Here is a 25,947-nt window from a genome sequence, read left to right on the forward strand (position 1 = left end):
ACCTGAAGATTCTAGACTTGGAATATGGAGTTTCCAACCCTGCTCTTTCTTCAACTGACTCTTGTCCCAGCAATGATATCAGATCGCCAAGTGCTGATCAATGCTTTCAATTCATTTGATATGCTCAGCAGACCTTTCACTTAAAATATTTGTAATTCCTGCCACATGTGGTATTATACCCATACCTGTTTAGCCTACTGGAATAATTTAATTTTCTTTCTGTATTTAACTGGACCACCCCACCAACTTACTTTTTGTTCCGTACCCCTGTCAGATTAGATCAAACCCTGTCCAATAGCACCAGGAAACCACCCTGCAGGATATTGGACACACTCTAACTAATTGGTCAAGTTCTAACTGACCAGCTGGAAAAAGTCCCACTTGCTCCAGAGACAATGCCATTAATCCAGAAATGGATTAGCCATGCATTTATCCAAGTAGATCCGGAAGCATCCTTTATGCTTTGCACTTTCTCCAATCCTTCAATATTTTTTCCAGATGTGCTCCAAATGTGGTCTGGCCAAGGTTCAATTATACCCCACTGGAAATGACCCCTGGTGTCTCATTTTATTGATGTTCATATGATCCAGACCCACTATTTTTAAAGGCTGGGAGAATCCGAATTAAGTCAGAGTTCATACACAACAATATCTACTAAACGTCTAAAGAGAGCTCACCACTGAGCATGAACTTCCTTCAACCTCACTAAAGATTCCTCTCTTTCTGATGGTATTCTGGTCCTAGTCCATCCACTTTAGAGCCAATATCGAACACTGGCTTCAAGCAAGATTGTGTCATCACTCCAATGCTTTCCTTAATCCTGTTCACACAGTGCTCTTCCCTCACCTTCAACAAGCTTTCATTTGAATGTAGAACACAGAACACTACAGCTCAGTGCCGGCCCTTCCACCTATGATGTTATGCTGACCTTTTAACCTACTCTCAGATCAATCTTATCCTTCCTTCCCAGATAGCCTTGCAATGTTTCTGTCATCTATGTGCCTAATCTGAGAATCTCTTAAATGCCTCTCAGGTATCTGTCTCTACCACCACCCCTAGCAGTGTGTTCCTCGCACGCACCACTCTCTGTGTAAAAAAACTTACCTCTGACATCCCCCCTATACTTTCCTCTAATTATCTTAAATGTATGCCCCTTAGTATTAGCCCTGTGAAAAAGTCTCTAGCTGAAATTCGATCATCCTATCATCTTATACACCTTTATCAAGTCAACTTTCATCTTCCTTTTCTCCAAAAAGAAAGCTACTCACCCCTATCCTCGTAAGACATGCTCTCCAGTCCAGACAGCATGTCACAACCACGGATTCGGCAGCGCAGCAGATTCGGCAATTGCACTCGTGAATGTGCACGTGTCAGCTAATTATTATTTCATTGTGACGGTATCTAACGGCATTCTTTTCGTCGTAGCTCTTGTCGAGACTTGAGCAAAGCACAACAACAGCGTTTTGCTGCCTGAGAAATAGGACTGCCGAGTCAACCGACATTGATGTGTCTTTTATTTAATTTTCCTTTCAGCCGCAGTGTTGGCTTCATTTTCCATTTGAGAGTTTTAGTTAATGGCCCTGTCTGGCCTAGTTTTTATTGTTTTCCTTTCCCTCTAACTCTGTTTGCATTAAAGTCTGTGAACTATTGACCTGCTTCAGTGTCTCTCGCTCCGCACTTGGGCCATATCCCAACCCGTTGACAGCAAGTCTCAACCACACAAAGATGGACCCAGCAGAGAGAGAGAGAGAGTGGCTGACCTTGGCCCTGAGATTCATTGGTCAGGTAGGCCCCAAGCTACAGGCAATTGAATCTGCTTTGGGTGAAATTACTGAAGCAATGAGGCAGATAATCTCGTACCGACAAGCCCAGTGTCATCTGGAGGAACAGGAATCATCCCCGTCCGCAGCTGTTCAACAGCTCACCGCAGACCATCGGACTCGGGTGTCTGAGAATTCCACTCTCATGGCTGCCGTCCACGAGATCACTGTGGACAGCCAGCATCAGCTGGCAGCCACTAGTGTTCTCACAAATGCAATTCAGCAGCCCCTGGCTGCATCAGTCCCACTCCCAGCATCTCGCAGATCCTCCTTTTCTGCTGCCCCGACAATCTCTGCTGCTAATGCTCCAGTTCCCACACCCGGACTAGGAATGTCTCCCGCCTTCAGACCCTCGCAGACTCCCGCGTGCATACAGGAAACGAGTATTCCACCACCAGGTAGATATTCTGGTGGTCCCCAATGGCTGCAAGAATTTAATGACCCATCGCAGCCACTCACAGGCAAGGTGGATGCATCCATTGTCGGCATTGGAGCTGGCCTCTCTCTGAGCTCTTTTGCAGATAGCCGGCTGCACCCAGTGTCTTTCTTTCCTGTCGCTCCTCTCTGGAACTACGATGTTGGGAACCGGGAGCTTCTGGCTGTCGAGGAGGCCCTGGAGGAATGGTGACACTGGCTGGAGGGGGCAGAGCATCCACTCTTGGTCTGGACAGATCACAAGAAATTCTCTTACATTCAGGATGCAAAGAGACTCAACTCACGTCAAGCCTGGTGGGCTCTCATCTTCACACAGTTCAATTTCATCCTCACCTATCATCCTGGCAGCAAGAATATAAAGGCCGATGCTCTCTCCTGGCAGTTCAACGGATCTGAGGACAGTGCTGATCCAGAGCCTCTTCTTCCTCACTTGTGTCTTGCTGCTCTGGTGATCTGGGGAATAGAGGCAGAGGTGAGGGCCACCAAACAGTCGGACGCAGACCCGGATTGGGGACCTCCCAACTGATTGTTTGTCGCTGTTGCGGTGCATTCCAAAGTGTTGGAATGGGGTCAATCCTCCCGTTTAGCTGGACATCTGGGAATTTAATGGACTTGGGAGTTTATAAAGAGACAATTTTGGTGGCTGTCTATTTCCCAAGATGTCCATGACTTTGTATCTGCCTGTCCCACCTCCACTCGGAACAAGACATCATGCCAGCATCCCGCAGGACTTTTACGTCCACTGCCTGTGCCCCACCGCCCCTGATCCCACCCCTCAGTAGATTTCATCACTGGTCTGCCCCTGTCTAATGGAAACACCACCATTTTGGTCATTGTGGGTCGATTTTTCAAGGCTGCCCACCTTATTGTCCTCCATAAGCTCCCATTGGCTCATGAGACTGCCACACTCATGGTCCAACATGTGTTCAGGCTCCATGGCTTCTCTCAAGACAGCGTTGTCATGTTCCACAGTTCACTTCCTGCTTTTGGAAGGTCTTTCTGCTCTTTGAAGGAGCCACGGCCAGCCTCTCATCGAGTTTCCACCCCCAGTCCAACGGCCAGACTGAGAGAGTGAACCAGCAGTTGTCTCCTGCGCTGTCTTGCCTCTTTCAACTGCGCATCCTGAAGCTCCCAATTGGTTTGGGCAGAGATCATCCACAATATCCTCCAGTCGTCCTCCACCGGTATGTCTCCCTTTGAATGCCAGAAGGGATTCCAGCCCCTGCTCTTCCCTGACCAGAAGATCAATGTAGGAGTTCCTGCTGCTGATCTGCTGATCCAGCGCTACCAGTGCACCAGGGGATGAGCCAGGCTTTTCTACTGAGCGTCCAGAAACAACATGCCTCTCTTATCAACCTTAATGCTCTTTAAGAGATCTAACACTGCTTCCTCCTTTAAATGCTCTGGCATATTAATACTCTGATCTCCAGGTCCTTCTCTTTGGTAAATACTGATGTAAAGTACTCATTCAGAACCTCACCCACATCTTCTATGTTTAAGCAAATGTTCCCCCCTCCCTTTATCCTCAAGTGATTGTACTCTCTACCTGGTTACCCTCTTGCTCCTGATGTGTGTAGAGAATGTCTTGCAATTCTCTTTAATATTTCTTGCCAAAGACTTTTCATGACCCCTGCTGGCTTTTCTAATTCCCTTCACGTTCTTTCCTAGTTTCTTTATAATCCTCAAGGGCTCTGCTTGATTCCAGCTTCCTAAGCTTTACATACTTCTCATTCTTCTTCATCACCTCCCAAGGTTCTCTCTTACCTTTCCATCCTTGGCCTTCCTTTTGACAGGAACTTACCTGACCTGTCCTCTGAGCAGTTGGTCTTTAAACACCCTCCACGTGTCAGGTGAGGACCTGCCCAAAAACACCTGTTCCCAATCAACTCTCCCTAGTTCCTGCCAAATGCTTTCATAATTTGCCCTGTTCCAATTTCTATACTCTCTCGCAAGGTCCATACCTACCCTTATGTACAGCTATCTTAAAAAGTAAGGAGCTATGAGCATTCTTCTCTAAGCACTGACACACTGACAGGCCGGTCACCCAACACCAAATCACGTGCGGCCCCTCCTCTTGCTGGAGTTTCTGGCAAGATCCCAAAACATATGGACCACTTGCTGTATTTGCTTCTGAGAGTTGGACTATGGATAACCACCACCTCAAGTCACAGGGGTGATACCACCAGCACTATTTTCAGTAAACATGCCAAATCACAGGAAAATTAACACCTCAGGGATTAAGTGCTAATTACACTCCATGGTCCTCATTGGACAGGCATTCACTTGGATGCCTCACCCCAGGCTCTTAAACAGATCCTTTCAGGCCTCTGAGATAGGCAACAATGGACCGCAGGGTTGAGGAAAGATTCAAGGACATTCCCAAGCCTCGTTGTAAACAAAAGCAATATCCCTGCCACTCTTGTCGATCTCTGGCCCGGAATCACTTAGTGGAGACAGAGCACATGCAACGGTAAGCTGTGCATTAGGAGTGCACAGATGCTCACAGGGTCGTGGTGGAAGGGGTGAACCACCTCCAAAGCTACCATTTGCCCACCCCTTCTGATGTCTCCTACCCTCTGTGGATGGATCTGCGGTTTCCATTGATTTTATCAGTCAGCTCAGAGCCCGCAGAACTGGAATGAGAACATGAAACTGCAATTCGCTGAAGTCTGTTGACGTGACAGCAGTGGGAAATCAAGAAGTCTAAACGTTGCCACGGTTACACAGCAAACACTGTTGATATGACTGATGGAAGCAGTGCCCAGCCCATGGCTGCTTCAGCTTTTAATATGAACAACCCTCGATCAGTGTCTGATATGGGGGGGGGGGGGGGGGGGGAGGGGAGGGGTAAAGTTTGAAAGTTGTGAAAGCCATTTCTAGTAAAAACACCCACTATATATCTGTCCATGCTTCAACACCCCGGACAGAAGAATAGTGATCACGAAATAAGGCAAACATTTTCCATTCCTGTGTTGGTGGAAGTTCCAAATTCCATTTCCCCACCAATGTCTTGTTTGGAAGCTGGGAATTATACTGGATTTTGGTAAGAATGACTCATTCATGTATACTTGCTCCCAGTACAATACCTCACCACTCCCCACCAGAATAGAATTGGGTGATAATTTGTTTACACCACTTCCCTGCCCGATGGAAATGATTTCTCTTATCAAGCATTTGGTAGAACTGTTAATATTGTAGCAGAAGCAACCCACCTTCTCCCCCGACCAAGACCTCATCCCTGGACCCCACGCAGGGAAATATCCAAGATCCCAGTATAGATGACCCAACCACACAATGAGGCTGAGCTCTAGGTCTCCTTGTTGGAACTTGGAAGTCCACAGCTCTATGACTTCATAGTTTTCAATGGTTCTAACTATATTTCTCCTCTGTCATGCTGGATTACAAGAACTGTTAGTTACTGAGAGGTGACCTGGAGAGGATGCAGGCTGTGGAGAAAGGGTGCCTCTCCAGCTACCTGGATCTGCCTCCAGTAACCAGACTTCACAACGCCAAAGTTCTTCTGCAGAAAGGACACTTCAGTCCACACCAGTAGCCCTCAAGGAAAATATAATCAATGGTAAAGTGAAAAACCCCCACATACATACCTGTTGTAATTAAGAAGCAGGCATGGGCTGAGAACAAGGGAGATCTATCTGAATGTATTTCTCCGTCGGATAAAATTTGGATTTGTTTCTCAAATCTAGTAACTGCTGCCAAAAGGCTTGGTTTAAATATGATACTATAATGTAGTGTTTATGAGAGGGAGGAAAAGGACTCCTGACCAAACAAAGGAACTAGATTAAATGCCACAGCCAATGCCCCACTATTTGGTCCAACCACCAGCAAATGTACTGTACTGTACTTTAGAAACTGATGTGGCAATAAATCTACAAGCATTCAACATCTCTTCATCTCTGCCCTCTCGAGCAACCCACTCCTCTCCATCATCAAATCTTCCTCCTCTCCCTCCAAACCCCTACAATGTGCCGTTGTGCTCACAGATGTCTAAGCTCATATTTGGGAGCTCCCTCTCTTAATTCCCCCTCTCTGCTCCTTAAAGACATTCCTTAAAGCCTATTTTTCTGGCTAATCCTTTGGTCACCTGACTAAATGACTTGCAGACCCCAGTCAGTTCAGATTGTCAAAAACATCTCCTCTACAATCTCCATCAGCACAGGAGCACCACAGGGCTGTGTGCTTAGTCCCCTGCTCTTCTCATTTTACACCTATGACTGTGTGGCTAAGTACAGCTCCAACACCATATTCAAGTTTGCTGCTGACACCACTGTTGCAGGCTGTATCAAAGGGGATGATGAATCAGCATACAGGAGGGAGATTGAAAATTTGGCTGAGTGATGTCATAACAACAACCTCTCACCCAATGTCAGTAACTTTTAATGCCTGGGTGTCACTATCTCAAAGGACCTGTCCTGGACCCATCATATAAATGTAATTGTAAAGAAAGCATGACAGTGCCTCTACTTCCTTAGAAGTCTGTGTAGATTCAGCATATCATCACAAACCTTGACAAACTTCTTTGGATACATGGTGGAAAGTGTATTGACTGGCTGCATTATGGCCTGGTGTAGGAACACCAATGACTTTAAGCAGAAAATCCTACAAAAGGTAGTGAATTTGGCCCAGTACATCTTGGGAAAAGCCTTTCCAACCATTAAGCACATCTACATGAAATAATAGTGTCGTAGGAAAGCAGCATCCATCATCAGAGATCCTCGCCACCCAGGCCATGATCTTCACTCACTGCTGCTGCCATCAGGTAGAAGGTACAGGTGCCTCAGGACTTGAACCACCAGGTTCAAGAACAGTTACTACTTCTCAACCATCAGGCTCTTGAACAAAAGAGAATAAGTACACTCATCTATTGAGATATTCCCACAACCAATGATCTCACTTTCAAAGATTCTTTATCTTGTTATTTCATGTTCTTGTTATTTACTACTATTTATCGATATTTGTATTTGCAGTTTGTCGTCTTCTATGTTCTACTTGATCTTACATTGATCCTCTTTATAGTTACCATTCTATAGATTTGCCAAGTATACCCTCAGGAACAAAACACTCAGGGTTGTATGTGGTGACATGTATGTGCTCTGATAATAAATACATTTTACTTTTATTTATTTTTAAGCTCTCATCAGTTCAAATCAAAAAATGCTCCTAAAGTTCCGCAAGTTAACCAAAGATGCCATGTAGACGAACTCCAGGCCGGGCATGCTGGGAGTTCTTCACTGAGAGCCCAGTAGCACCCTATAACCACTCACCACTTGTATATTGCCTAAATCCCACCTGCTTCCATTATAGACCTAGAGAGCCGATGTAATGCCAACCTGGGGTGGGGGGAGGGCAGCTGTTAGGCAACAGAATATGTTATCACCAAGAGTACTCGGTTGACCACTCTTGCCTCTGACACAGGAGGTCACGGCTCCAAGTCAATAATCCTGAGTAGTTCTGAACAGATGCTGAACCATTGGAGAAGTCTTTCAAAAGAGGACTTAAACTGTTCTCTGCAACACACACAAAATTGCCGGAGGAACTCAGCAGGCCAGGCAGCATCTATGGAACAGAGTAAACAGTTGATGCTTTGGGCTGAGACCCTTCATCAGGACCCCCCTTTTACTACCCAGCTGTTCCCTCATTGCATATAAAGAATCCCATGATACATATGAAAGGGATGGGGCAATATTTATCCCTCAAATAATATCAGAGACCCAGATTATCAGGCCACCATGATATTGCTCTTTGTGGGAGCTTGTTGTACACAACTTAGCCATTGTGTTTCCTGTATCAACCCAGACTGAAAAAAAGACTTTACAGAATTTCAGGTGTTCTGGGGATCTTTGATTTCACACTAAAGAAATGCAAGTCTTTTTTTTGTAGTTTTGGGGTCCTGCATATAAGCAAAAGATCATTCACACTGAAAAACAGAATTATATTCAACAATCCCAGGGTGAAACTTATGAGGGTATCTGGTTCTCCTTGCAATTCTCCAAATTGTCACGTTCCTGCCAATCCTTACCCTACAGTGCCAAATTCAGAGAAAGAGTTCATGCCCACCAGGCTCAAGGACAGCTTCTATCCCACTACTGTCAGACTCTTGTATGATAAGATGGACTCTTGGCCTCACGGTCCATCTGCTAACGATCTTTCACTGTCGGTAGCATTTACATTCTATTCTGTACTGTTACGGTTTCACCTTATTCTATCTCAATGTACAGTACTGTATAATGATTTGCTCTGGACAGAGTACACAAGACAAGTTCTCCTCTGTATCTCGGTATATGTGACAATAGTAAACCAAACCCATTTAGACATGTGGAAAAGACTGATCTGGAATGGAAACTGCATTCAGCAAGGTGTTATGTTGCCACAGCAACCCAACAGGAGAAGAGAACCTGATATCCTCACCTGGAGTAATCCTACACGTGACTCTAGACCCTCTCCAACTGCTCGAGCCTAAGCTGACCCAACAAAGTTATGTCAGTAGGTCCTTCCACCACAAACATCTAACTGAGGACAGAAAGTAAATGCCACACGGGCCAGCAATGTTCTCAGAATTTATTACTTACCATTCATTAAGCAAACAGTAATTTGACACAGATACCACTTTTTAACCCATGGCCAGCTGATGTTGTAAAGCAGAATCTATTTCTCCTCATCCTCATGGGCCTCAGCCTTAACAACACTTACAAACCCTGGACAGGGTCTACTTTAGCAGGCAGTAGTGTTACACTGCCCCTGCAGCTCCAGGAAACATTGTGGTAGCTCTTCCAATCAATTGGCCAAACTAAGTTTGGCCGGTGGCCTTGTTCACCCTTACAGCCATTCTGGTGAATATAATTTTCTTCGACAGATCTTTATTCTGCAGCTGATCATACTCATCGAGTTCCTGAGCATCTACCAAGTCTCCAAACCCTCAGTACACTGCAGGTTGCGCCAACTTCTACAGGGGACTGCCCACTTGAGAGATCTCTACTTTCAGTTGACAGATCCCTACCCTTCCACGTTCAGACAGGAGTAAAACGTTGCACTTCCTTTGCACTTTTCCTAGCTATGGGCCATTCTGGGATGGACAGAGTGAAGTACTGGTTAAGCATGACCACTGTAGTAGCCACAAGGAAGCTCCCACAAACAATATGACTGTGATCAGATCTCTTGATTCGGTGAAGTGGATGGAGGGATTGGTATCTGCCTGACATTGGTAAGAAATCATTCCCCCTTCACTATATTGTACAACAAGACCATATACCTCTGCTGAGAGAGCAGGTGGTTCCTCTGTTAATGTCTCTTCCAAAAGGTAGCACCTCTGACAGTGCAACACTACTTTCAGATCAGTTTCTTGTCGTACACACCAGGATGCCACGGAGTTTCTGGCTCAGGTGAAGCTGGCAGACCAGTAGTACACACAGAAATAATAAATAGAACAGGTAAGACAGTGAGAGGCTCCAAACAACAGGGTGGTTTTGTTACAATCTTGCCAAGATTGTAGGGCAATCTAAAATAGTGCAAAACAAAACGCTAAAGTGGCAATATGGAATAACCGAGCGAGGAGTGGGTCTGTCAAGAGGTGTTGCAGGATCGGAGAGCTTTCTGATCTCAAGAATGGAATGCTACCAGCCTAAGATATACTCATCAATAGTTTGTTCGTGTTATTTGAGCTGAATTGTGGTAGAATACCGCCTCAGTCATTGTCGCATGCAACCCCTACGTTCAAATGTAAACTCCCAGCTAAGTTAATGCGTTCCACAGGATGCTTGTGTTTGTTATTTCAGCTGCTACAGGCGTTAAAAGAGCAGACCTAAAAACCACCATGAAGCAAATATATTTGTTTATTATTTGTATATAAGATTTTGTGTTCCATTATAATTGACTATCAGATTGGCACTGAGAGATTACCTCTGACAGGGGATTGCTTGAAGACCTGTGGGGCGGAGTTCTGGCAGGATTGTGACCAAAGGTTTCAAGAGTATTTTCTAAAGGGCTTACTTATAATCTGAAGTGAGTTTGCATGTATATAGTTAAGCTAAAATCATGCTGTAATGATACCTTTCTAACTTATTTCAACTGGGGTACATGTTTTCTTTAGAAATATTGATGCGCATTGGTGACATATGGGCATCCAGGCTTTTGGGATCTAAATATGGACATTTTCTAAGCTGGAATTCAATAGGATACAATTCTGAAATGAGTGTCTATTTGAATCGTGCAACCATTGTAACTCCGTTCTCTAGAAAACTGGAGTTGTTCCAGTATAAAGCTGCCATTGAAATAAATCAAAATTACCGAACAAGTAGAATACACAAGCCCAAAAAACACGAAGTGTTTTCCAAATTCCAGTGTATTACAGATTAATGAACAATATCTCGTAGTATGTGTCACATAACCTCTCGACTAATCACCAGCAGTGTTGCTACATCGTACAATTCATTCTGAAAACCTTTTAAGGAAACAACAGAAGTCTGCATCAAAACGTAAGAGGCCAATCACTAACTTGAGAGCAGCATGTGTGCACATAATGGGTGAGTCTTACTGGCGAGTTAACCAGTTGCCAACCAGTCTGAATTTCCTCCACACAACCATACAGAAAGGGAAAGCTCAGTATAACCAGCAAACACTACGGTAATACTTGGATTGCTCAAATGTTACGTGGCATTTACTCAGCCTGTGCCTGAACATTACCCAAGTCATGCTGTGTGCAGGCACCAGCTGCTTCATGAGCTGAGTTGGGAATGGAATTGAATATTGTGCAGTCATAGGTGAACATCCCTACTTTCGGCTGTACAATGGAGGGGAAAGGTCATTGAAGAAGTAGCTACGAATAGTCGGGCCCAGCTCACTGTCCTGACTTTGCAAAACAACAAAAAAAAGCTGCAGAATGTTGCTTGTCGCACTGAAAAGCAGAAAATGGAGAAAATCCTCAGCAAGGCAGTAGAATGGGCTCCGCGCCTTTCCCCACCTTCCCCCGGACTGACACCCAACTTACTCAGGACTGGTATGTAAGTGAAGCCCCACGTCCTATACAATACATTCTGTGAACTACACTGTGTGACCGCATAGCCACCAGTCCCATAGTGTGTATGATGTTTAATGGTTCAATTTAATATCAGAGAATGTGTACAGTATACAACCTGAAATCCCCCAGCTCCATAGCCAAGAAAGCCCAGCAGCATCTCTACTTTCTGCGAAGGCTGAGAAAAGTCCATCTCCTGCCCCCCCATCCTCACTACATTCTACAGAGGTTGTATTGAGAGCATCCTGAGCAGCTGCATCACTGCCTGGTTCAGAAATTGCACCACCTCGGATCGCAAGACCCTGCAGCGGATAGTGAGGTCAGCTGAGAAGATCATCAGGGTCTCTCCTCCCACCATCACAGACATTTACACCACACGCTGCATCCGCAAAGCAAACAGCATTATGAAGGACCCCACGCACCCCTCATATAAACTCTTCTCCCTCCTGACATCTGGCAAAAGGCACCGAAGCATTTGGGCTCTCACGACCAGACTATGTAATAGTTTCTTCCCCCAAGCCATCAGACTCCTCAATACCCAGAGCCTGGACTGACACCAACCTACTGCCCTCTACTGTGCCTATTGTCTTGTTTATTATTTATTGTAATGCCTGCACTGTTTTGTGCACTTTATGCAGTCCTGGGTAGGTTTGTAGTCTAGTGTAGTTTTTGTGTTGTTTTACGTAGTTCAGTGTAGTTTTTGTATTGTTTCATGTAGCACCATGGTCCTGAAAAACGTTGTCTCGTTTTTACTGTGTACTGTACCAGCAGTTATGGTCGAAATGACAATAAAAAGTGACTTGACTTGACTTAACCAAGACTGAGGCTTCCTACTCTAGTGTATGTAAGTGTAGTGTATCTTTAAGAACCTGGAGTATCATGTCCTGTGAGACTTGACACCATGCTACATCAGGCTCTGGGTGGGTGAGGGTTTACTGCCTCCAGTAAGGGAGCCTTTGCTGATGGAGCTAACTACTATTTGCCTTTACAACATGAAGGAGCTCACAGAAGCTACATCACAGTTAAGGTTCCTAATTAGTCATTCAGCATGCAATCAGTCTCTTCAGCCAGCAAGCCCGTGCTGGACAAGAAGCACCATCTGCACTTGTTGTTATTGTTTCATATGGCATGGCCCGGGGGTGGGAGGTGGGAGGTGGGCCAGTCAGGAGCTGGGGTTGGATCAATCTTCATCTGGGATCTCGTCCACAGTCATTCCAACATGGGTGGCCCTGAGCTGGCATCACCTGATGAAGTCCCTGAAGCACACAAGCCTCCACACGATGTCAACATGCTGATCCATCTGCACTAAACCTATTTTCCTTTCACCACTCCCCATTAACTCCATTCAGATCCCAATGCTCACCAAGCCTCTCCCATAAATCAGCCCAAGGTACTTTGATGCTGTGGGGAGGAAGAGTGAAGCTGAGGTTCAGGAAGGAAAGTGCAGAGATCAGGTACAGGCAGCTGAGTGCACCAGGTACACCTGGGGAGGACTCGGTCAAAGGCAAAGGATTATGGAGCTGGGAAGGGTTACAGGGATAAGGGGAGTGGGGGTGTAGGGGCCAGAGGGGGTTACAGGGATTGGTGAAGGCTGCAGGGAAAGGGAGGGGTTTAGGGGCTGGAGAGTGTTACAGTGACAGTGCTTGAGGAGTTCAGGGATAGAATGTAAAACATGAAAAATAGATACAGGGACAGGCTATCTAGCACTTCTTGCCCAGTAGCCATTCAATAAGATGACAGTTGATCTGTTATTTTCGTGCCATCTTCCTACACTAACCTTCCAATATTGATTCCCTAAATATCTAAAAACTTGTCTATATTTCTCTTGAATATACCCAGTGACGAAGCCTCCACAGCCTTCCAGGGTGAATGATTCTGAAGATTTACCAACTGGATGAAGACATTTCTTCTCATCTCTGTCCTGAATGACCAATGAGAATGATTCCAGACAGGGGAAACATCACATCCACTTCTCCCCTGTCAAGTCCTGTGAGAATCTCTGATCCTACTAAGCTCTTGAGCGTGCATACCTAGATATCTTAAGCCCTGTTGTACGACATCCCAGGATGACATCTGGGATCCTTCATCCCAGGATCACTCTGGTGAATCTTTGCTACACTCTCTCATCACAAAAAAATATACATCTTTCCTTAGATACAGAGACCAAGCTTCTACACAAATATCAGATGTATTCTCACCTGGTAGCATACAAGACATTTTTACCCTTCTACACAAATCAATAAAGGTCAGCATTATATTTGCCTTGCTAATTGCTTTGCTCTATCTGCATGGGTTAAATTCCAGTGTTTTGTGCACAAGGATACCCTGAATATCAATACCTTTCAGACTCACACCATTTAGAAAATGCTCTGAATTCATTTTTTTCTCTACAAAATAGAACAAAAATAGAAAAAATAGACTATTTCACCTCACACCTTTCTATACTCCATTTTGTCTGCCTTGTCCTCACCCATTCATTCTGCCCATCTCTGTAAACCTCAGTCCTCTCCGCCATATCCTCATTGCCCCCGTATGCCACCCCGTTTTGTATCACCAGCAAGCTTCAATATACTTCACTTTGATTCTCTCTTGCAAAATCACTGCTCATAATTGTGAGCAGCAGGGTCCCAGAACCAATCTCTGAAAATCCCATTAGCCACTGCCACCCATCCCAACAATGTCAAAATGTGACCTACTTCTTCTCCCTACCTCCTGTCAAACAACCAAGCCATTACACACCCTATGTGCTCCCATTCTTGTTTAATAACCTGTTGTTCAATGGCCTTGTGAAAGTCCAAATCTGCTGGTGAAAAATGGTATTGTTTTCATAGATCCACACTGACTCTGGTCAATTTTATTATCTTTGAAGTTCTCTGTTCACACTGACTTTTCAATGGGGTCCAGCAGTTTGCTTTACCAGAATATCGAGCTAACTGTTCTACACTTCCCTCTTTCTCTTTCGCTTCTTTCTTTAATCGTAGGCCACGCTTTCTACTTTCCAATCTGTTATAGAAGCTATGGATCTTTGGAAGATGATATCCGGTACATTCTCTCGCTCTATCACCACTTTCTTTAAACCCCGGGGTGCAGGACTTGGGAAACTTCTGTCTTTCAGTTAAATTAGCCTCTCCAGCTTTCTTCAATTAACATTAATTACCTTTGCCTTTTCCGCCTCTCGTCCTGGTGTTCACTGTTTCAGTAAGGTTTCTCTGTGTCTTCAGTGAAGATCAACACCAAATATTTGTTTAATTTCCTTGCTGCCTACTCGTTCTCCATTATAGCTACCTTTGTCTCAGTCTATACAGGAACCATATTAACTTCTGCTCATATTTCCCTTTTTCCAGATCCGTGGAAAGTTTATTATTATGTTTCTCACTAATTAATTCTCATTTCCTGCTTTATCTTTCTTTATCCAAGTTTCAGTCTCCCTTACCTGGCATCTGAAAATTTCTAGCTCCTTTTTGGCTGACATTATGGACTTTGATCTAAGGCGTTCTATAACTCTTGTTTGTCACGGCAGGACAATTTTTTTCTACCAGGCTTTCACTCTCTGAAGAGTTTTCTTGATATAAGCTATGTACTAATTCTATGACTGTTTCTTCTTGCTTATTTATGGTCATATTTATTAATGTTGTTTCCCAATTTACTAATTTATGCGTTCCCAATTATTTTGTTCAGATTTAGAACACTAGTTCCAGATTGAACTAAATCATTTCCATTTTTTTGCAGAATTCTATTATTCTAAAAGCCAATTGATATAAGGTGTACGGCACTAGATATAAAGCAGACCGTTCCCCTTCACTCCCTCAATATCCTGGTCTGGGAAACCACCTGGTATAAGATCATGATTTTATTTCCCAAACTATCACTGCTTATTTACTTTGCAAAATGTATATGCACTGTATATTAAAGTCCCTCTAGGAAATTGTATTAGTCCCACTACATTTGCTTCTTGTTTCCTTATTTATACCATGCCCTGCATTAACATAAGGTTTGGGGAAGGAGTGTAAGTTTACAGAGTTAGGAACAGGTGTAAGGGCTGGAGCACTTGGGGAATAGGAACGGATACAAGGGCTGGAGGAGTTATCAGATGGTGAGGACAATAGGAGAGTTGACATGGGTGCTAAGGAATTAGTAGCTGGAAGACATCCCTGGTGGAGTAGTGTTTCATTTAGGGAGGAGGGTAAGGGCAGGAGGGCATAAAGAGACAGGGAGGGGTGAAAGGACGGGAGGTGGTTACAGAAATACCAAGGTACATGAAGGTCATGGAGATCAGAAGTGGTGTAAGGGCTGGACAAGTACATAGGAGCAAGATTGTGTACAGCTGGAGGGGGCACAGAGATAGAGAGGGGTGTAGTGACTAGAGGGATTTGCAGACATAGGAAGGGATGAAGGGCTTGGAGAAGGTTACAGAGCGAGCGATGTGCTTAGGGCTGGAAGGAGTTGCAGAGAGTGGAGGGGCTGGAGGTACTTACATGGATAGGGAGGGGTACAGAGACTGATGGAGATTTTACAAATATGGGGTTTGTAGCGACCAGAGTGGTTTTGCAGAGACAGGGAGGGATTGTGGTGGTTACAGAGTTAGGGGTCTGACAGTGTTACAGCGATAGGGAGGGTTGAAAGGGCTATAGAGGTCGCAGAAGTAGGAAGGGATGTAGAGGTGTAGGGGTTGAGGTGGTTACAGAGACAGGGAGTGTTGCAGGAGAATGGGTGGTTATAAAGCAATGGTATAGAACCAACTTAAGTGCTTGATTGCAAGATGCACTCCCTCAACCGAATAACTAAGGCTATGTAAAACAAGTTTAAAAAATAATCATATTCTGATTCTGACATCACGTTAAGAGCCGTGGAGGTTTGAGCCGCCTCGGTCAGGTGATAGAGAGGAAGCTTCCTGGCCACTTGAGGGCAGCTGAGAGCCAGCCTCCCTATGTCTGATTGGATTCACAAACAAGCCGCGCTCCTCTCGACCAGACCAGTCAACCGCTACAGCGCGCCTGACACCTCACAAGCTACTTAGCAAAGTTATCTCCTGTTTATTAGTCTGAGAAAATTACAAACACACTATAAAATAATGTTCAACATACTCTGATCCGGTAGCGAAACACTTCCACGCTACAGGATTTTGTACCGTATTTAAAGCACCTTTCGAACCCCAAAGCCCCAACAGGTACAGCCACATTGGAAATCAGACTGCCAAATTCTGAATAGCAAGATCCCACAGATAGCAATGTAATAATGGCAGGATAGTGTGATATCCATTCGGCAATAAATTCTGGCGGTGACCAAAGGAGAGCAGCCTGCTCTCTGTTAACAAAGTGTCGGGGAAACAATGACACAAATAGGAGCGGGCAGACAAGACTACAGCGAACGTCTCATGTGAATGACTACTCGTAAAAATGCACACCGTCAGTATTGCGTGCAACAGCCCCTCATTAGTCCCCTTCCCGTGGTGTGACTCTCCCTCATCGCTGCCTCTAACGCCCCTCCAGCACTACGGCACTCCCTCAGTAACGCAAATCTGACAGTGTGACACTCCCTCATTACATCCCCTCCCACACTCCATCATGACCACCCCTCTCACAGTGTGACACTCTCTCAGTATTGTCAGCTCGGTTAGGTTCGGCCCTACCATCAATGCAGTACGGGCGAGGGAGGTTTCAGAGCTTATGACTGTTCACAGTAGAAACAGGCAGTCCTGCTGGGAATTGATCCTCAGAATTCCCGCCTCGACTGGGGAGGGTCGGGATGTATCAGGACCCTGTGGTCCTACGCATTGGGCACGTCTGTGTACAACTCCGAGTTTTGTTGGGATATCTCAGCCCCACCTACACCTACACTCGCTGGGGAAATGAAACAGATCCCGGGAAGTCGTGTGGGACAGTGGGCAAAGGAGAGGGAGCGACTGGAGAAAGAGGAAAGAGGGGTCGGGTTCAAGGAGAGAATTGGGAAAGGAAGGGGAGATGGGAGAGGGAGAGGATTTAGAGAGGGGATTGGAGAAAGGAGTATAAATTGGAAATAGGGTTTAGAGAGAAGAGTGAGAGTGGTCCGGTGAGGAAATGGGGAGACAGGATTGGGAGGCGAGAAGGGATGGGAAAGAGTTGTGCGTAGGTAGGGAGGTGGAGAGGGAATGGGAGGGGAGAGGAGTTGGGTAGGGTTTAGGAGATGGAGATAGATTGGGGAAGTGAGCAGAGTAGGGGAAGGGAAAAGTAATTTGGCTGGGGAGGGAGAAAGATTGGAGTGGGAGGGGAGAGAAGTTGGGGAGTGTTTGGGAGAGGATAGGAACTGCAGTGAAAGGATTTTTGGGAAGGAAAAGGGATTGAGGATGGGGAGAGAGATTGGGCAGTGAAGAGGGGACTGGGTAGAGAGAAGTTTGGAGAGGAGAGAGGGGTTTGAGGAAAGGGAGAGGAATTAAGGAGAGGGTTGAGATACTGGAGAGCAATTGGAGAAGGGGAAGGGTCTGGGGAAGCGGAGGGAGTTGAGGACGGTTGTGGGGAGGTGGCAAGATCTGAGACAGTCTGGGCTGGGGAGAGTTACATGCCTCTCTCCCCTCACTCACCGCCGTGCCCGGGACAGGAGCCGCAGCGGCCGCGGAGAGGGTGGGATACGATGGGACTTCTACCTCCTCTCTGTTGGGCTGGGGACCGGTTGATGACCCGGGCCAACGGCCGGGACAGGGCAACCCCTCAGCGCGCAGACACATCGCGCTGCGCCCCAGGATCAGCTCTCCGCGTAAAACTGCAGCGCGCCCGGTGGAAGTTTGCGGAATGGGTCGGGGGGTCCCGCCGCCGACACTGACCTCTCCTGCTCCGCTTGCCTCGCTGCCTCAGGCCGTGCCCATAATCCATGCAGTTCACAAGAAGCAGGGCCAGAGAAAAGAGTCGAAAATGCATCTGTGCTCCGGGGCCGTGCGGTGGGATCGGACCGTGCCGCCGGACCTCTTGCTCACTCTGCGCTCCGCTCCCCCGCACCCAGCGGTGTCCGGATTAATCTGACAACAACTGGGGGGTGTCCTGGGCTCCGGCCGCTCTCCCTGCAGCCCCCACCCCCCTTTGTAGACGCACCGAATAATTCCGGTTTCAGGCACCTTCCAGCCGCGACATCCTGGATGGGGCGAGCCGGCGCCCAGACAACCGATCGCACGGAGCCGCTCCCAGAGCACTCAACCCCCGCCTTAAATCCTGCCCCGTCTCCACGGGGTCGGGGACACCAAGGCTTCGTGCGATCTCGGGAGGAGTTTGAACAGTCAGCCCGGGATCCGGACCAGAGCGGCGAGGATCAGTGCAACATCGGCGCATGGAGATGTGCTTGGTACCTCTGGACAGCGTCTGTCCCGGCCCTGCCTCTTGTAGCGGCTCCTCGGATGACGCTGGGAGCTGTGGTACTTGCTGATCAGGGTGGGGGGAGAGAAAAGAAACCACGGCTTTTCAATGCAAGGTGCAAAAAGGTTTGAGGACTAACAGGGGGTGCTGTGCTCCCGTCTCACATCAGCTCGCTCCACAGTCTTACTCTGGTCCGCAGGCTCCGACCGTCCCACATCCCACGCCCGCTCCTCGCCGACACGCGACAATAACGCCACCGGGTGCAGATGCAATTAAATCATTCGGGCCCAAAGCTGCGTGCATTAATTTTGATAAATTGCGCTCAAGGTTGGAACTGAGGACAGAAATAAGTTAGATTTGCGAGAATCGCCAATGTAGGGGTTTCATTTGGTAAACCCGCCACTCGCCCTCAACAACTCTCTGGAAACTTCGCGCGATCCAGGATAAAGCAGCCACTTCGCTCCGCACCCCGTCCACCCCACCCCATCCCATCCCACACCCTGAACACTCCCTTTCTTCACCACTGGTACAGTGTGGGTGGCTGTAGTGTGCACCCTCTCCAACATGCACCGCAGTTACCCGCCCAGGGCTCCTCGGACACACGTCCCAAAATCTGTCTCCCGTCCCACCAAGGACAAGGGCAGCAGGTGCAGGGGAGCGCCGCCGCCCGCGGGTTCCGCTCGGGGACACATTCATCAGCGCTTGGTCTAAATACAGGAAACAGGAGCGGGCCATTCGGCCCATCATGCCCGCTGCGTGTGCCCTGTTCCCGCCTTCTGCCCATACTCCTTGAACTTGGATCTTCCCACTACCACCGTGGAGGCAGTTTCTCCACACGGACTGCGAAGGATCGAGGCAGCGGCTGATCCCACCGCCTCCTCGGTGGTAGTTAGGGTTGGACAGGGAGTGCTGGTCTTGCCGCGGAATGCCTGAGGATGAATAATTAAAATATGCCTCCACCTGGGAGCTCTGATTAGGAATATACTCAGCCCTAGTAAATCTCTAGTGGATGGCTCCAACATTTACCTACCATATTGATTCCTATGTCATGAGGACGGTTCCAAGGGAAGTAACGGGGCATTGACCAATTCCCTTTGTACTTGTCCAGGCGGCAGATGGGGTTGTTTGTTGTCTGTCACACCGTTTTGAAAGGATCTCACGGGGTGATTATAGAGGGAAAGCTTCATTTTTAATTGGCCGGTAGTCCCACTCTGTGCCTCCCTCACACCTTCTCCCTCTCCCCTTCCCTCACCTCTTCCTCTATTGCTCCATAACCCTCCTCTTTCCTACTTTCCTTTCCCTGTTCCTTCTCCTCAGCAGTACATCCTCCCATCTCCCTCTCCTCCCTCCCTGTCCCGCTCCTTCCTTTCTCTCCATCTCTGCTCACTTTCTCTTCACTCCCTTTACTCGGGGTCAAAGGTTGTAGCTCAACTCCCGTCAGCGGACCGAGTCACAAAAAGGTTTCAGCTGCCGCCCCTGGACAGTGCTGTGTACAAAGTACTAAAATCTCAACCTGATGTCACAGGAGCTGCGGGAATCTGGGACTCACTCTCCCTATCTGGGATGGGGGCCAACACGTCACTGTTGGACAAGAGGCAGAAAGCGTTTGGAGCTAAAGTAAGCATCCGGCCAGGCTCTCATTCTGGCATAACAACATAAAGGGGCCGAGTAGCCTCCCAACGGATCCTCTGTTCCTAGACATCCAAGGAAAATGATTTGACAGGAGTGCTGCTCCTTTTCGACAGTTGCATCTGCATCCCATCAGGGCCGGTACCACAGTTCCATCAACCTCCTCACTGACCATGATTTACCTCTTTAATTCAGCCAAAGATAAGACGGGAATGTCCTTATGTTAAATTGTCGTGACCGGAGTCCAAATCCACAGAAGGTGAACAGTGATATTTGTAATGAATGTGATCATTTATAAACTGTTCAGTTGATTTTACATCACACAGCCACTGGCTGACAACACTGGTGTAAGAATTAACTCAGCTATTCAGGGAATGCTAGACAGTTCATTTTCAGTCTAAGAAACTAACTAGGTGGTCTATTAAACTCCATCACAGCTTTACACAAAAATCTCAAGACACCATGGGAGAGTTGGCTTGTTGCTTTGGGAGGAAGCACTTCTCCACAGAATACAAGCCTTTAATCTCACCTCCGCACAATCTCTGCCTTACTTATTAAAGCAGGAACTTGCGAATCCCGCCTTTTTCCGTCTTGCCTCTGACCAAGCTTCTAGTTACCCATCAGAATGTGCCCATCAGGTTTTGTCCAAGAACACTGCTGGGAGCTTTACTCCGCTCGAGGTGCTCAAAGTGTAGGTTGGAGGGGTGCCTCGCAGGGGTCAGAAAGATCAATCTCATCAATGTTGCTTGAGGGGAACTTTTCTTACACAGAAGAAAAGCAGCTAGATCTTTCACACCTTCTAAAGGTAAGGCTTGTTCTATAGACTCATATCATCTCTAACCAGTCTGCAATGCTAAGTTACACCACAACAAGGAATGTACTGTCAAATCTCTTGAGTCTTAAACTCAACTCCACAACTCAATGGCTCAGAGGCAAGAGCCCTCTGATGCACAATTAAACTAATCATAGTCTGTAGTATGAGAGAGCACAGCAAAAGGGGCATTAGAGTTCAATGAGAAGTTAATTAGTACTCAGATTGGTCCGTTCCCTCATGCACAGCTTGCTTCATTTTACCATACAGATAATGAGAGGCCAGTGCAGGCTTCAGGCTCTGTCTGCTCCGCTGGAGCTGACCGACTCAGCACTGGCAGAGCAGCGGGACCAGGAGATGTGACAAACTGCTATCAAAATACCAACAGTTTGTTGGAAACCTATTCCAAGATTGTTGGCATATTAGCTTTGTGAAAAGACTTTCTGTAATACCTTCCTAGATCAGCACACTCAATTTCGTTAAGACTTGCATCTTAGACTTTTTCCTCAGGATAGAGGAGTGTAAAACTAGGGGACATTAGAATAAGGCGAGAAGGGAAAAATTTTAAAGGGACCCGAGGGGCAATTTTTTTTATACAGAAAGTAGCGGGTAGATAGGAACGAGCTACCAGAAGAAGTGGTTCAGCTGGGGTCAGTGATCCCATTTGGACAGGTGGATGGAAAAGGTTCAGGGAGCAATGGACCAAAAGGTCGTTCCCATTTACCCAATGTACATTAAGGTATTGAGGAAGGAAGTCTTTTCCACAATCCTAATGCGCTGACAATTTTGGAATACAATTCCCAGATGAAATGCTTGGGGAGGATACTGGCGAGTGGGACCTCAGAGTAATATGGAGCACGGAAGTAGACATTTCAGCCCTCCTGCTCCCTGGTGAATGAACTGTCTGTCTAAGCTAGTACGATTTGCCTATTTTCCGTCCATTTCCCTCCAAGACTTTTCCATGTACCGGTCTAAATGTCATCATTGTCCCCACCTCAGCCGCAGCTCGTTCGTACTTACCCGCTACTTTCTATATAAAAAATTTGCCCCTCAGATCCCTTTAAAATATTTCCATCGTCACCTTATTCTATGTCCTCTAGTTTCACACTCCTCACCCTGAGAAGAAGTCTAAGATGTAAGACTTAAGGCAGTAGACCAGTTGCATAGTCTTTATGACTGATAACCATAGACAAGGTGATACACGTGGCAGAATCCTCCAGCTGTCTCCAGCACACACTAAAACTGCTGCAGATCCTGGGCTGCACAGTAAGATCCCACAGTCCAGAAGTCTGCACCTCCCCGAGTAAACGTTGTGAGCAGGTGCACAAAATAGAAGCAAGTGGGTAGCAGCTGATGAACATGCTGCATTTCCCAGCCAAATCGTGGATCAAAAGTTTGACTATCATTGCTAGAGGTTGGCTGAGTTTAATTTTGCGCACACAGCAAATGACTACAGTGGGCCAGTTTCTCATTGGCTGTGAAGGCCTTTGGGAGATCCTATGGACAGGAAATGGCACATCCCTCCTACTGTACTTACACTGACAATATTTGGCATGTTTGAAGAAGGGCTATGTAATTCAGGTACAACACACACATACAAAATGCTGGGAGACCTCAGCAGGTCAGGTCAGGCAGTATCTATGGCAGAAAATGACCAATCATTTTGTGTTTGTTGATCCAGATTTCCAGCATCTGCAGTCCCTAACACAAGAGAGTCTACAGATGCTGGAAATCCAGAGCAACACACACACACACACACACACACACACACAAGATGCTGGAGGAGCACCACATTTATGGAAATGAATACACTGTTGTCGTTTCAGGCCAAGACCCTTCATCAGAACCCAGTCTCTCTTGCTTCTGTGTGTTGCAAGTTAGCTCTTCCCATCCTCTCCTGTTTCCACAAACAGAATTGCTGTTAAAACCTGTATGGAAACTTCATAAAGATGGTTTATTTTAATTTCTGAAACATTGAAAGTGATGATGTAACGGAATTATATGAACATATTTAATATGTGACAGAAGTGCTACTTATCCTCATATTTACAGTGCCGGAATCGGTGGTGCTAGTTTCATATCGGTGCAGGTGGATTAACAGACAAAATATAAAGGATACAGGAGAAAAGAAAGGTAATGAGAGATGGGAACAAGGGAATAAGAGAGGAACAAAAGAGAAAAGAAGAGAGGAAGAAAGCAGAAGATATAAGAAGGAGAAATACTTGCATCACTCTAAACTTTTTCATAAGAGACTACTAGACAGGTATATGGAGGAATTTAAGGTGGGGGGTTATATGGGAGGCAGGATTTAAGGGTCGGTACAACATTGTGGGCTGAAGGGCCTGTACTGTGCTGTACTGTACTATTCTATGTTCTATGTAACATCACATTATCCTAAAGATCTTCCCAGCCAATGAAGCTGTTAATGTGGTACGGGAAATGAGGACAAATTTAACGGTTCCATAAATGTCCAGATGATCTGCTTTTGTGATGTTTATTGAAGAAAGTTATTGGCCCATGGGTCTTGAGGAAGAGCACCCCTGAACTCTTCACCAAAATGCCACCAAATCTCCTGAACCCATCCACAAGCTCTCAGTTTAGTGACTCCACTTGCTGCTGAGCCCAATGCCCAGTGATCCCCTCCTTTGGTGGCCAGAGAGTGACTTCAAAAGGTGAAATGTTCCCCGCTCACAGTAAAGAAGGTCTGAGTCCAGTGTCCCACATTGCCTTCATCACCCACCAGATAGAAGTGGGAATGACCCGAGACTGGAGTTCATGGCCTAAGGAAGAGATGCTGGGAATGGAGGAAATTGGAGAGTGGCAGTGGACAGCTGGTGGGGCAGCGCGTCAACTCTGGAGAGCTGTCACAGATTGTTGAGGAAGCTGAATTTGAATCTGAATGGCTGGGAGTGAACGTGGATAATGATCCTGTTCTGAACTCACCAGGGAGAGGAACACAAAATTTGGGCTGTGCATTATCTGTACCTATGAGTTAGAGGGCAAGATCCCAGGGGACGAACAATCATCAATGACTCAGTGCCTGGACGTTACACTGAACAGATAGTGAGTGACAATCCAGTCATTCAATGTTCATCCATCGCCCTCCAATGCTAAATTATTGGTACAGTATAAGTTTATTATCGACACATCTACTGAGATAAAGTGAAAGTTTTTGGTTTGCGTCTGATCCAGAAAGGTCATTCTGCACATAATAACCTCAAAGTGGTAAACAGAAAAGCAGAATATTTTACAGTTACAGAGAAAGTGTAGTGCTGGAGGACAATTCAAGTACAAGGGCCATGACCAGGTAGATTGAGAGATCAAGTGTCTATCTTTTAGCATATGAGATGTCTGTCCAAGAGTCTGATAATAGTGTATAGAAGCCTGGTCATCCATACTCCCAAGCGTTTGTATCTTCTGTCCATTGGGAAGCTTAACCCAAGCCCTGGATTAAAGTCCAGGCCAAATCACTGGGCACCAGTCCTTGGGGAGGGGTGGATGACACTTCATGAAAGGTTGGGAACTTGGCTATTAAATTAGGGGTGAGGAAATTCTGGACAAACTGGAGCTATATTCTCTAGAATTAAGAAGACCAGTGGGGATTTTAAAGAAGGCTTGAAGCAAGGTTGAGAGAGTAGAAGGATAGGAACTTTGCCCCTGAAGAGGAATCTGGAATTACTGAACATTAAAACTGGCATTTTAAGAATTGTTAGAAATTCACTTCTGCCCAAGATGATCAAACTTTGTCACCCTCTTTTGCAAAGGGCAATAGTTAATTTTAAATCTGGGCTTGATAGATTTTTGTTAATTGAAGTATTGATGGGGATGGGGAGAGACTGAAGTTTGAAATTAAGTCACAGGGTGGACCGGGTTGAGGGGTCCCCCGCGACTCTCTGTTCCCCATCGCAGAGAGCTGAGGACATAGAATAACAGTCAGTAGGAAAAAAACCCACAAAGACAAGGGAAACAATTCTACACATCAACCAGTTGTTATGCATTGATTGACAGGACGGTTTATGACCCAACAGAAGCCTTCACAAGGATAAGTTCTCCTAGAAGTTGTTGTAGTTGTTCAAGGAGAGAGCAGAGCAAAGGAATTGAACAGATTGATTTTTAAAGGGTCAGCATGCATTTGTTGGGCTGAATAGCCTGGAATCTGACCACAATTGCAAGAAATAATAAATTTTCAAATTTGAGATCTAATTGCTCCTTAGAGTTAAATAAGATTTAGTGGACTCTGACTATCAGGTTGATGTAAACATTTTATGATAGTGAAATAAATTATTCATTATCCCTCTCTGCTGTAGCAGTGATCATGTTACCTTCTCCTAAAGCCATTACAGTACAGCATGAGACATTTGGGAAGGCCTTTAGTAAGATTCAAAATTGTCTCCAGTAAATTGTGTTACATTCATTACTTGCACTTGAACGTAAGCAGATTTTTCAAAATTGCATGTGCACTTCTCTGAGTTTTGTTTTGCAATTCCACAGTGACAGTTCTCGGTACGCAGAGAATTAAAATCATAATCGAGGTAGCGCTGCACAGTGAAGGAGAAATGGTGAACAGAATGTGCCTAGTGTCATTTCAATAAAGGTTATATATGATAGTTGTCAAGACATATCACGAGCTAAAAAGTTATGGGTTTCAGATTATTAATAGATGATCCCCAAATATGAAAAGCATTTCCGAAGAATTACATTGCTCAAGTCCTTGATGTAAGTCTGTGAGATAATAAGGCATATTTTCAAGGGTTATTCTGATTAAAAGCAGGCAACTTTTAATGCTGAGAGTCCACCATCACTCACAGGCACAGAGCACTGCCTGTGACTTGGAGAGCCATAATTCAGTGGCTATGCGAAGAGGTTTGATTCAAGGCCAAGTAGACAGGTCAATTAATCGGATTC

At 46.0% G+C, this 25,947-nt stretch overlaps 1 protein-coding gene across 1 annotated transcript in view; it reads right to left on the minus strand.

Annotated features, from left to right (window-relative positions):
• The window catches only part of rspo2 (R-spondin 2), a 101,721-nt gene extending 83,548 nt beyond the window's left edge, over window positions 1-18,173 (minus strand). Inside the window, exon 1 of the mRNA XM_072270347.1 lies at window positions 18,080-18,173. Within this exon, the coding sequence (XP_072126448.1) occupies window positions 18,080-18,173 (94 nt within the window). The remainder of the gene's footprint in view (window positions 1-18,079) is intronic.
• Between the last annotated feature and the right edge of the window lie 7,774 nt (window positions 18,174-25,947).

This window comes from Mobula birostris, chromosome 1 (genome assembly GCF_030028105.1).
Source record: "Mobula birostris isolate sMobBir1 chromosome 1, sMobBir1.hap1, whole genome shotgun sequence".
In the NCBI taxonomy this organism is placed as follows: Eukaryota; Metazoa; Chordata; class Chondrichthyes; order Myliobatiformes; family Myliobatidae; genus Mobula; species Mobula birostris.